The 14351-nt window shown below is 36.4% G+C and overlaps 1 protein-coding gene across 1 annotated transcript in view; it reads left to right on the top strand.

The window, feature by feature from the left end:
- LOC134852796 (uncharacterized) overlaps positions 1-14351 on the top strand; it is a 46858-nt gene that overhangs the window by 4701 nt on the left and 27806 nt on the right. The window contains exon 2 of the mRNA XM_063868580.1: positions 8945-9125. Coding sequence (XP_063724650.1) covers positions 8971-9125 — 155 coding nt within the window. The 5' untranslated portion in view covers positions 8945-8970. The remainder of the gene's footprint in view (positions 1-8944; positions 9126-14351) is intronic.

The raw sequence follows: 14351 nt of genomic DNA on the forward strand, positions 1-14351 counted from the left end.
CAGCTACTAGTAAAAAAAACTAAAGCCTCTATACATAATTCGAGTTTTCAATTTAAATTATACTCAACCCTTGTTCTATTCCCAAAAAGCAGGTGTTGGGCTAATCCTATATTTCTAAGAAGCACGGTTTTCAATTCATAGAAATACTGAACAAGCAGCTGTTATCATTAATAGAAGAAACACCAAATTCTAACGTCGCAAGGCGTAGTGATTTTTTCACATCTGCTGCTCCCCAAAACTAAATCAGATTGAACCGGATCCAATTCTAAATATTTGAGCCGCCGCATAATTTTATGGAAGCAAGGCCTACTAGACAAAATTTTCACTAAAGCGAAAGCTCTCCAAATTAGATAACCAGAACAGAAGAAGAGCAAGGTAAAGTAACAAAGAGCAAAGTAGAGATGAAGTTAAACAACTGGATAAGCTAAGGATTATAGGCAAAAAATCTGCTGCCAATCGCTGCCTTTCAGACAAGAAAAGAAAAGGAACACATCCCCTAATAATAATCATTGAAGGAAAAAAGGTCCTTAGAATCCTTAAATAACAACACCCCAAAGCTAAAGCAGCGAACACTAACTATATTACTGAAGTCAGTGAAGACACAATGTCATACCACATATGTTGGAACAAATAAACGCCAGGACAGTTCAAAAATCAACCCTGAAAGCACAGAAATGTCGCGGTCCCTCAGGTCTAGATGCATGCGAACGGAAAACAAAATTAAGTTACTTCAATTGAGCAGGCAACAATTGAGCTTTGCAAAACAATTGCAAAGCTATTCTAAAAAATAGCAAATAAAGTTCTCCTTATGAAAACCTAATGGCGTTCAACTCGTCTCATCTTGTCCTGTGGACAATAATCCAGGTTAAGGCGCATCGGTATAGGCGAGGTTCTGAGACAATCAATTGGCGAAAAAAAACACCCAATGTATAAAATCAGACCTTAAAAGTAAAAGTCTCGGAAAAAAACTCTGCATAGGACGGAATTGTGGAATCAAAAATGCTATCCACAGCTTGAGAAACGAGTTTGAGAAACTGGAAACATACGCCATACTACTTATTGGTATAGATAATGTTTTCAACTCGCTCAAAAGAGAAAGAAAACCCTTTGTAATGTACTAAAACATGCGCTGGTCACCCCATATAAAGATCTTTCAGATATACATGTCAAAATCACGGTTTCGATGTCTACTGAAGACACAACGTAAAGTAATCCCTCGCATTGGCTATGTACGGTATAGGGGCAATCCCGCAATTCGAGCTCCTGCAAAACCCAAATGTCACGCAAAAGTGGTACTCGGAAGACTGAATGGCTGCAGGATGTGCATGAAAAAACTTTCGGCTGCAAAAAGAAGCTTTCCATTTTTCAATTCAATGTGAAGAAAAACTGTCTGGAGAAAGGTTTTCGTAGGCACAGGCATTACAATAATAGACAGTTTCAGAGTCCTTTTGGTTATCGATTACAGGACAACCATCAGCATGCGATAAATACAGGGAAAGCAAATTTGAATCGACAACTACACTGACAAAAAGCATTCCAAAATAGCTAAAACATCACCACAAAAAGCATACTACTGCTACATAAAAAGAGCTCAAAATAAACTAAGTTTTTCAACCAGAAGAACTCCGGAAGCATTTAAGAAAAAGGATGAAATTGAGAAAAACCTAACACAGCAGCTACTTCCTAGTATTACTAAATAAAACCATATAACCGATGAAGACCGAATTAAACATTTTCTTGAACTCCGAAAATTTGTCTGGTCTACACTCATTCTGATTAATGCAGACTACTTACCTTGTAACGCTGCCAAATTTTTTTGCCTTGTTATCTCTACCAAATTATCCTATGCCTAAAGTAATTCAACTCAAATCTTCGAAAATTTTAAAAACTACCATATTTATAAGAAAAAGAAAAAATAAATTGAAAGTTAATTCATATAATTATCCAACATTTCTGAAATATAAACTACTTGGTTTCCAAAAACTTACTTGATCTACACGCATTCTGATAGTTTCTGATTACGAACTCCTGATTACTAATTACAATCTAACTCGGCTTTCTCCAGTGGATAAGTACTTCTGATTGACTTTTTAAACTATTCTAGCCATAATTATGCCTAGCCTGAAATTAGTTTTGTCGAGTTGAACAAAACAATTAAAAATGCTCTATACAAAATTTAAGCGGACTTGAACGACCCGAAGGAGGATTATTCAATAATAATTACCATCATCAACCAAACAGAGGGAAGTGCGAGTGAATCTTCAAGACAAATTCAGGAATCAAGCACCCAAAACTTCATTACCAGGGCCCCGGTTATACGTGAGTTATAGCCCATCAGAATTCCCGAAGTTACTAAAAATTTAATTTTGGGTTCTAGTATCATAGCTAGAATCAGAACAGAAACTATGCTCAACGACACGATAATACATTCAGATAGGGGCATTAGCACAGAGGAAAATCTGAAAGTCACAACTAAATATCCAAGCTAAAATTACCTGAACAGTATATCACCATTTTTGGGTAACGTAGAGTAAAACAAAAACATGGACTTCTATAATGAATATATCAATTGTACATACGGCTCTAAATTTGGTTATCAAGTGCTGAAACTAAATACAAGGATAAGAAGCAATAACTGGAGCTTTCTCTGTGTGGACAATATTCACTCAAAGGACAAGCACGGTGTCCTTTTTTAAGCAACTGCCTCAGATCTTTCATATGCCGATATTCTAACAATCTATCCCGCCCAAAAAACGTACAAAACTTCAACAGTCAGAATCAAAACAATTCTGTGAATCTGTTTCATCTTTATCCACAGTCACGCAGTAGTTTCGAAATCCTTGCTATGCCTCCAAACCCCTCGTATGATTTTATGCGGAGTTACTATCGCTGAAGCAAGATGAGAAGAATTTGGTATAAGTCTGGTGTTTTTTTTGCAGTTTTTAAAACTGTCAATGTTCACAATCAACCTCTTAACTAGCTTCTTTGTGCTTGTGTTCATCGATTGCATCGAAATAATTAATTTTTGAGAAATGAAAAAATTCGAAAAAAATAAATATCCATGGCTGGCCAATTTTTTTTCAATTAGGTCAGATTGGGTGCCTCTCAAGCTCACCAATATTATCACTATACTGCTTCTCCAGCGCATTGTACCTTTAAAAACTTTATTTGTAAATTTATTCTTACTATTGTTGATACTTCTCGTATTATTAATTTTATTGTCGTTTTTTCTTTATAATGCGGCGACGTGAACTCAAATCCAGGGGCAATTGTTCAATTTAAGGACATATTGGAGAAACTAAACAACTACAAAACAACATGAAATTTTTACACCTAAACTGCAGGAGTATAAGCAAAAAAGATCAAGTTTTAAAACAAACTAGAAATTACATGTGGATTAAACTCAGTTTATGGGTTCTCTGAGTCAGGGTTTAACGACTCTAATGATAACAACTTTTGAACACTAAATAGTGATAATTTTGTCTCCTTTCAATGTGATAGATCCGCTGTCGCAAGCGAGAAAACAAAAGGAGGGGTCGTCATAATACTCATTCCTAAAACCTTACTACCTAAATTACGCACAGATCTAAACTTATTTATCAAAAGTATCTGGGAAGAAATTAAAACATCGCAGAACAAAAATGAAAGAATAACACTATTAGATATTTCCAATAATCCAAATAAACCTAACAAAACAAAAATTGCCGATGAACTTGCTCTGTCAGCTGACTTCGCACAATCTTATAGTTCAAATATTGTTCTCTTGGGCGACTACAACCTTAACTATTCACATACTGAAGTAAAAAATCTTTGGATACAATTTTGACGCCCTATTAATTAGAATTTGTCAATAAATCAACACCAACTCATTCAAAAACCCTGATTGACCAGATTATCACAGATTTGAACTCAACCGTACTGAAGAACAAAGTTTTAAGTTTTACCCTAACATTTATGACTGATCACTTAGCTACAATTTTGATATCTGATATAAAGATAGTTGATAAAACTGTGCCGTTACAGCGCAAAATCTACGATAGATTGAAACATTCAGAAAGAGAATTCAAAACTGCCCAAACATGAATTGATTGGGAGTCTCTCTACAGGCAAAATAACGCTGAAAATTGTTCCACATTCTAAATTCCAAAATAGTAAGCTGCCCGAAAAGATGCGCATCACTCAAACCAGTCTACACATTCGTACTGACAAACCAAAAGTCAACCTGAAAGACGATAGTTCCATACCGAAAGTATTTAATCCTAAAACAACTGAGCGACAGAAACGGATTATGATAAATGACACAACAAACTCGAAAAAATCAGCAAATAAATTTACATTGCTGAACAGTTCATTTTGTGAAGCAATAAAAAACAACTTCTAAATGGCTTATTTTGAATTTTATTGGATTTTGTTGAATTACTAGTTTTCTAAACTCGGATGTTTATTGAGGAAAAAAATAATAAAATATTTGATTCAACCATCAAAAACACGAGGACAAAAAAAGAACGCAAACAAAAATTTTGTTTTCGGTTTGTGAGTGAAAATGAATCTAAAAAAAATAATATTTTCAAACGCAAGTACACCAACTGGACCTTTTGATCTTCCAGCCTGGCTCTGAAAGATGGGTGCAATGAATTATATCCACACCCTACATTTTTTATAAGTGAACTTTTTGAGCACAATTTATTTCCAACTAAACTCAAGAGAGCGATTGTTACACCAATATGCGTAAAAAGATGACCAAGAAAAAGCAGAACAATTTGTGAAATTGCTATACAAACAAACCAATGAATACTTCTTCTCGAATGAACTGCTCAGCTAAACCCAATTTGGTTTTGGAACTTCTTTTTCAACAATAGACATCATCTTTTATTGCACTGAATTCTTCCGCAAACCAGTGGACGCAAATCAAAAAATATGTTCCGCAAATCAATAAAAATTTTGCTGTGTTTTTCTTAGGTTATCAAAAACTATCAACCACGATCATTCAAAGAACAAATTGTCTGATTTGTAACTAAGCAATTGAAGCGATTCATAGCTTTATAATCAATAGACAGCATAAAAATGTAGTAAATAAAAATGAATCCAATTGGATCGCAACTGACCAAGACGTAACTCAAAGTACAATTTTGGGACCCCAATTTTAAACCTATAAGTAAATGAATTTAACTGAGTCTAGCAAAGTTGTACAATATGCAGATGATACATTACTATTTTGTGATGATTATGACATCAAAATTTCTCTAAAATTATCGCAAATAGACTGTCAGAATTTGTCTCTGTACTTCACAAAATACTCTCTAAATTTCCACACAAAGAATTTTGAATTGATAAGATTCAGCAAAAACATCAAAGCAGAAACCAAAATTCCAAGTTCAGTATAATATTAGATGATAGCAAAATAGAGGAAAAGCCAGAAGTTGGTTTTTTTGGGGGTAATTGTTCATCAATTTCGAACTTTTCAGGGATAAGTTGAAAATATGTTGAGAAAAATGGATTGCGGGATCAAAACGTTACAATAAAAAAAACCTAATGACAATCAAACATTTAGCCATATTTTACAAAGACTATAATTTCAGTGTGAATTCTCGGCTCCTGAATTCATCGCGTGTGTTGATCCTCGTCCTCTCCTTCCAAATATGCAAAGCCTCTAGTGGCAGTAGCTTATGAGTGTCAGCAGTACCGCTTACCTCCTCATTACATTCTAACAAGTGTTGCTCAAATGGGGGTTCCCCTTTTGCGGTGTTCATCGACCCTCGTGGTTAAATTTTGGACTGTCCGGCCGGCATTGGTTGAGTTACAGCCACTACATGTAAGCTTATACACCACTTTGGATCTCAGTTCACGAGCAAAAGAAAAAATGAGGGATGGCAAGCATGTTTTCAACTTTCTTGTTAAAAAAGTTTTAGTGTCCGGATATTAGCCGAACCTTTGCAGCTAACAACTAAGATGGATTGCCTCGATAATGCTTTGTAAAAAATGTGGTGAGTCTTTCAACCATTTATCTTTTCTTCTTTCTGATGCCTTCACCTCTAAATTTTTCTTTCCCTCAATGATCTTGTTAAGAGTTTCAAACACTACCCTCTCCGACCAATTTTTCGGATATTGATTTTCAATTCATTGTTTCCGATTTTTTCCAATGCCTGGTCAAAATTTTCCCATGTTGAGGTACTTCTGAAAACCCTATGAACCGTTCCTTGAATAACGTTTTTTTGTACTGCAAAAGTGCACAACAACTGAAATTTAGAATGGTGCCGGTATCAGTGGGTTTTCGGTATCAACCACATGTGATCATTTTTCCTGCATCCATTTGGACATTTAAGTCCAAAAAGGCCAAATTTCCGTTACTATCAAGTTCTTCTATTGTGAACTGCAAGTTTGCATGCAACTTATTGGCAGCCTCATGAACTACCCCAGGACCGCCCCTGACAGTTCTAACTATGTCGTCCACATATCTTAGAAGATTTTAACACCATTCACAGTCCAATCTGCTTCCTGTTGTTTTTTGCAAGTCATGCAATACCATACTGTTTCAGCGATGTCTGCGTATTCGGCTTCCAATATGTTACCGCACCCTAAGTAGTACCAATTCAATTAAGCTTCGCATTCTACCCCTTTAGTCCTATAGGTCACTTTTTTCTGACATCCAGGGCAGACTTCCTTGTTACCCTCATTTAGAACAGTCCATTTTGGTACTTCTGTCGTTAATGCCGGTTCGTATTCTTTGAGCCACAATTTGGCGAGTATTACTGCAAGGGAGGCGCTCATTGCTAAAACGCCTTTTTGTACAAACCATTGCATTTCAAGTCTATCTTACTCACTGCCAAATTCAGCTGATTTTTCAAGATGTTTCCTAAGGGTTCACTCGCTCATATAATCTCTTCGGGGCTATTTCAACCGCTTCCTTGAGCGGGAAATTAGTGTACAAACTCTTTACAGAGATTATACTATCATCAGAATCCAATTCAGTTTTCTCCAAGATTTCACCGGACATTTGAGTGTTGGTTTTTAGGTTTGCCCCCTCAATTTCATCAAAGTTCTCCGCCAGTGTTTTATAGGTTGTCATATGAGCTACCAAGTAAAGAAAGGACGGTCGAAGTCGTCTGCCTTATTTGTGTACATTTGCTAATCCATGGAGCCGCGCCCCATTGATCTCAAACTAGTATACAGTGCTTCGCTAATCTCGTCCTTCTTTTTCATGACCAGTTAATTTTTGCTTATATCTTTTTCATTGTTTATAATCACGCTGTGTGTCAGATTCTTCCTCTCACTAAATTGTTCTGCCTGTAATAAATTTTTCAGTTTCTTTTCAAATGTCTCCTTTTTCTTTACACAATACCCACACTCTTATCAAACGGCACTGCCAGAAGACCGTTGTCCTTCAAATACTTTCTGGCTTTTTCAACACCTTTGTCAGAAGGGGTCTGTTTCACATTGTTGGCATATCTCTTTGCAGCTGCTTCAATCTCAAATAAATTATCTCCTGGTAATCTATTTAACTTCAGTTCGGACAAAAAACTATCAATGTCCGCAAAGAAATGATTTTCATTGAGTTCGTCTCATACCGGATATTTTGATACAAAACATAAAACTTCCCGCACACAGAGCGGTATAATCAATTCGACTAAAATTTTAATTGACCTTTCATCCAAGTTTTTCAATGGTATATCCTGTAATTCCGAAAATTGTTAAAGCTTTCTCTTGTGTCGGCTTATCAGGCTATTGACATTACACCTTGCTTGCATGTTTAGACAGAATAATAGCGAAGTTCACCACTTCTCATTAATACACCAATATTCCCTTGCTTTTGCTAGATTACCCGATGCCTTGGCCCTATCCGCATTTGCCTGGCTTTTCTCAGATCTCAAGAGTCTCGGTTTAAAACTGTGCACCGCTTGATCCGAAAAACACCGTTATCAAACACGCGAAACCGTATTAAATCTGGTATAATGTCATTATCGAGACAGTTTTCAGAAATTTAGTTCTCAGGAAAATGCTATAAGGTTTAAAAAAACGTTTTAAATAATCTAACACAAGTTTCCAAATGAGTTTTTTTTTCAGGACCAATCACAGGAGTGGTGGTGGCAGCAAAATTTCGGTAATCTCTTTGCAGGCCACGAGCACTTAAACTCATGTGGCACTCAGCACAGCAAAGAAAAAACAGCCCCAACAATATCTTAGCACTTATTGGTCGTTCGGCTCCGGCTGGAGGTCCCCAGCCAACACCTCCGCGCCTTTGCCCTGCTTTGTCACCTCCGCCTCAGAGTCATTTGCGTGATGTTTCAAATAGAGCCGAAGCTGCAATCGTTGGAAGGCGAAAGCTTTCACTACAAAACAACCAATACTGAAAATGACGCTTGACTTGACATCAAGGCAAAGGACTTCGAGGAGGCCGATTCAGTCGAACCTTTTTCGATGTAAAAGCTCTCAACGCCCATGCTAAATCCTGTCCTAAGAGTATATCTGAGGTCATCAATTATCTTGAGAGTCTCAAAACATTGAAATACCAAGAAACAATTCAAGATGTGGGACACAGCAGCTTTGTTCGACCAATTTTTGCGTGTACAGGAAAAGCACCAGGCTCTACAAAAACCGTCCAGAAACTAGCAGAGAATTTAAGCGAAAAACGGAACAAATCATACTCAGACACAATAAACTTTGTAAGAACCTAAATAAATTTGCACTTCTGAGGAGTGCAATCCTCTGCCTCAGGGAGTACAACAAACTTAAAATTACATCCATCAGTGCTATAATCGAGGAGAGAACTGACAGTTCTCTGGATGCTTTAAAATTGATTTGATGTATTCGCAAATTTTTGCCGATTAATTTCTAGAGCGCATGTCCCTGTTCAGCTTGTGCACTTACCGTAACTAAACGGTAGGGCCCCTTTTGTAATTTAGTTTTTTTAACGTATTCGACAAGGCTGTTATTTCTGACTTCTTTCAGAAATGTAATGAATGGTTCTCGAAAATGTCTCAGGGTAAATTGCTGGCAGAAATTGCAGCTGCGAACAAAGCAGGACTTGTGAACAAAGGATATTGCGCGGACAAATATGCTCGTTATTTCGTGCCGAAGGTTGTGCATTATAGCCCTGTTGTCCACAAAGAACATTTCACGAAATCAAGGTTCACAATTGGAATTTTCTTGCGTTACATTGCGAATCAATACTTTTTATTCCGACCATTCAAAATGGGGAGGAACTTTGTATTCGGGTGTTTTAATGATTTTTGTTTTCATTGAAAAATTGTCCCAGTGTTGAGAAAAGCCGGTTTGAAGTTTTGGTAATCGTTTAAAAGTATGTTCACGTTAGAAACCTCCGATCGAACCTTATGTTATATAATTTTAGTGAATTTATATTGCGTAATTTTGAGGGCAAAGTATATCCATTTGGGATTGTGTTTCAGTTTGGATAGGTCATAAAATTAATTTAATTAAGACCATTAATTTAAATATTTGCTATTTAAGTATATAACTCAGAAAAGTTGTGTGACTTACACTTGCTTAATAATATTAGTTATCATTTTGCAATTAAAGTGTTCATTTTTTAAAGTTAAATGAAATTTTTTATGACACAAATTTTTTTCTCGGCTCAACAGGTTTCGACTCAAAGTTAGTCGCCTTTGTTGCCGCTCTGTAAATGATTTCCACTTTTTAAGGGCTGTTTGTGAACTTAATCTTATGCAAATATGAAGTTTTTGTAGCTCTATTTTTCAACGTTTGTCAAGTTATTTTTTCAAGTATTTTTTTTTTTCAAGTAATTTTTTTTCAAGCATAATTTTTCAGAAATTTTTCTGACTTCTGTTTTTTTTCATTCACTATTTTTTAGCGCAATGTGTTTTTTGCTCCGCTTCGCCTCTGTGTAGATGAAAGTTGCTATCTTAAAATTTGTCGGTGTCATCATTTTCACAGAGACTGAATTTTCTATTGATACCCTTTAGGTATCGCCAGATTTGATGTCTTTGTGAATTCACGTCTATAAATATAACCGTTTTCTCCCGCTAGTCATCAAGTACCCTTAAGGTCCCAAACAACTGTTTTCATAACCCTAACACTGATACTTCAGTCCTCAATCGGCGCCCTTCAGGTACCACCCTGAGGACTCGAGTACACTACCTAAACCTTCATCCCCCAAACACAGTTTCCACAGAGATAAGAGGACGTAAACATAAATAAAACTGAGAATGTCAAAGGACAAAAAACCTTGCAAAGCATGCAAAAAACCCATAAACGAAAATGACCCAATATACAATTGCATCACCTGTAATTGCTCTATGCACCTTGAAGTTGTCTGCACTGGCCTCTCGACCGTTGCACTCAATGGAATACTGGAACTTGGTAACAACGCACTACTGATATGCAATACCTGTTTGTTCAACGGAAAAAGAGATCAAGTAATCAGAAGCACAGCATCACATGACAAAAGTGAAAACATCAAAAAAATTGAAGAAGAAATTTCAAAATTAAGTAAAGTAGTAGCCGAAGTCTCGACAAAAATGGAAAATATTAAAGATCCCATCCAAAGCCTGCCAATAGCAGAACAGGGTAAAACCTGGTCACAAGTAGCGCCGCAAAACAATCAAACCCCTGAGCAAAGGATTGAGAATAAGAGGGGTCCCCGAGATCAAGGAAAGAGATGGAAGAAAAAGACTTGACCATGACTATGATGAGGTAAATAAAATCATGAAATTCTTAAACCTTGAATGCAATATCACTGATCTCAAGCGTTTGGGAAAGTTCAGCGAAGAACGAGCAAACCACAGAACTATACTGGTACGAGTTACCTGTCCAATAGAAATAGACTTGATACTATCATCAACACCGGACCTCAAAAATTATGACAAAAATGTCTTCATAAGTAAGGAACTCTCAGTCGAAGAAATGAAACTGGAAAACGCCATCCTGAGAGAACGTAGAAATCTCATCAGCAGTGGTAAAAACCCCAAAAATCTTCGAATCAGAAACCTAGAACTGCATGAAAAAGTAGACGACACCTGGACAAAAGTTACAATTAAACCGGAGGAAAACAGCACAATTCAGATTAGAAATAACAACTGACTAGAATCGCTGAATGTTATGTCATTCAATACACGAAGTATACTGGATATAAATAGACGTATGAAACTTAGCAATATAATACTATCGAACGATTATGACATTATTTGCTTAAGCGAAACTTGGTTAACTGAAAATATCCCTGACAACGCGCTTTTTCTGCCTGCACACATAATAACTAGATGTGATAGACCTACCAACTCAACAAAATCGAAACACGGGGGCGTGCTTATTGCTGTTAAGCAATCCCTAGCTTTCACAAAACTTGAAATACACACTACGGACTGCGTTGGACTCCTCCTTAACACTCCGACACCTCTCATCCTATGCTCTATCTACAGTGCCCCGAACGAAAGCAAATATAAGCTATCCACAGATGACTTCAACAAACTATTGAATATGCTAACTGACTACTCAAATGAATTTCAATGCCCAAATATTTTATTGGTTGGTGACATCAACTTCGCTAATACGCATTGGCAAACCTTGCAATCAACCCAAAAACACGAACAATTAGTACTGCAGACTTTTACTGATATGAACTTTCAACAGTTTATCGAACCCCCTCATGACCAATTAGATATTGTCCTTTGCAACAACCCCGACATTATTTTAAACACCACGATAGACAACCATATGAAAAAACACTTCTCACACCAAGAAAGAGAATTATCAGACCACAACCCTTTTCTAATCACGATATCATCTCTTACACACAATGACGAAAAAGCCACTCCCATACAACACGGATCCGACTTTCTGGACTTTGGTGTCTTCTCATTAAACAACGTCGATTGGATTACTTTAAACAAATACATTTTGGAACACCCATTTCAACCGTACTGCTACTCTAACATTGACTACTTAATCAACTCATGGTACCTCTGGCTATATATAGCACTAGAAAAACACATGAAAAAACAGACCGAACACCGTATGAACCTAGCACCTTGGATCACACCTGAAACCTCCAATATTATCAAAAGACTCAACACAGCATCAAAAAAAGTAGCCTTTAAAAATACTCATACTAATAACCGCAATCTTGAAAGACTTAAAAACCTTGTAGATCATTTATCCGAATTAGATCAGAAAAATTTCGAAGAATCAACTTTCAAGGGCAGAAATTTCTCAAAGCTCCAAAAATACTTTAAAAGCATACGAAAAAACTCAAGTACTCCAAAAACAATGCACTGGAATGAAAAAACCGAATCAACAGAGCGCGGTAAAGCTAATCTTCTAAACAATTACTTCGTAAGCGTTTTAACATTAAACAGAATGAAAACATTTTACCAATAGCTGAATTACCTGGCTCAATCAAATGCTTCAATTTCTCTGAAAATGAGATATACGACATCCTTAAAACATTAAACCTCCAAAAAGCAAGAGGACCAGATAGACTCGGTAACACAGTCGTAACCAATATAGCAGATAGCATAACTTCATCTCTAAAACTGATTTATAACACCATCACCAACAAAGCAACGTTTCCAACGATCTGGAAACTTAGCCAAATCATCCCAACTTGTAAAAATGGAGACAAGCAATCGGTCACAAACTACAGGCCCATCAGCCTGCTAACTGCAGTATCCAAAGTCTTAGAGAAACTGATCTTCCTTAAAATCTCACCAAAGATCTTCTCGCAAATCCATGACAGCCAATTTGGCTTCTGTCCTAAACGATCGACAACTCTGCAAATGCTCCAATTCCTCGACAAAATCTATGATGACTTTGATAACCCTAATATCAAGTCTCTACATGCAATATACTTAGACTTCGAAAAGGCTTTCGACAAAGTTCCTTACGACTTGTGCATATATAAACTCAATAAATTTGGCATATCAGGAAACGCACTTAAACTATTAGCAAACTACTTAACCAACAGAAAACAGCAAGTACGAATAGGTGCGGCAGTATCCATCCATCTTGAAGTTAGTAGCGGCGTACCTCAAGGCTCACTGTTAGGGCCAGTATTCTTCATTACATTCATCAACGATTTACCGTCATCACTCACCAACTCGTGCTATGGTTACGCAGACGATTATAAAATTGTTGCAACGAACCCTTCCCTGCTCCAACATAATTCCATGAGTCTTAATCTGAAAAAATGTCACAATATAATATTCAAAGACCCCCAACTTGACCTAAACATGTATCTCGGTGACCATATACTTGAAAAAACCTGTTCAGAAAAAGACCTTGGTATACAAATAACCAACAACCTAAACTGGTCAGCACACGCAAAAATAAGAGCCCAAAAAGCAATAGGCTGCTTATTTTTAATTAAAAGAAATATTTCAAAATCAGCGAGCTTAAAAATGAAACGGAACTCCTACTGTGGATATGTAACCCCAATTGTGTCATATGGCTCACCCATATGGAAAGCAAATAAGTGTGAATTAAGAATTATTCAAGATGTCCAACGAAAAGCTACACGTTGGATACTGTCATGTAACAACATCAACTATAAAGACAGACTGATTAGATTAAACCTGCTTCCACTGTCTCTCTACCACGAAATGCACGACATTCTCTTGCTTCATAAAATAATAAACGACCAATACAACTTCCATTGGAGACATTTTGTTCAGTTCAAAGAATCTACAGCCCCAACAAGAAGATCAACGAAAAATAACTTAGCGCATAAAAATTATCATTACGAAAAATCGAAAAGCAATTTCTGGCACAGAACACCTATACTAGCAAACAAAATTTTACAGACTCAGGAAGAAGAAGACCTGTTTGCGATGAAATACGAAAGACTCAAATCAAGCCTCAAAAACGTTTTCTGGATATATTTCATCAGTAAATATGAGGAAAGTGTCCCATGCACATGGAGAATAAACTGCTGCAATAGCTGTGTAAACTCAAAGAAACTATAAAACTCAGTTTAAAACTCCCAACGCGGGGCATTTTAGCCCCATGGCTTTATGTCTAAATCCTTGTTTATTATTATTTTTATTATGCTAAGAAAACTTGGTATACTAAATTGAAAACATATTTTAAAAGCTTCCTTGGCAAAAATGTTTTAAAAAATTATAATTTTTTTTCAAATAGAACAAAAAATTACTAATTTTTTTTCGGGTTTCTCTGTTATTCATTTTTCGAGTGCAACTGTTGTCATTCCAGCCAAACTCAATTACTTTCAACTCATGTGAATAGTTTTCTTTTAACATCACGCACAACAAAAAGAGACTTAAAAATGTTCATTTTTTTAAATATATATAGTAGTGAAGACTGTACGGTGAAGCCCAAAGATTTATACCCCTCAAGTTTCAAGTGGGTATACCCATCAAGTT

The sequence above is a fragment of the Symsagittifera roscoffensis genome, chromosome 8, assembly GCF_963678635.1.
Source record: "Symsagittifera roscoffensis chromosome 8, txSymRosc1.1, whole genome shotgun sequence".
Classification (NCBI taxonomy): domain Eukaryota; kingdom Metazoa; phylum Xenacoelomorpha; order Acoela; family Convolutidae; genus Symsagittifera; species Symsagittifera roscoffensis.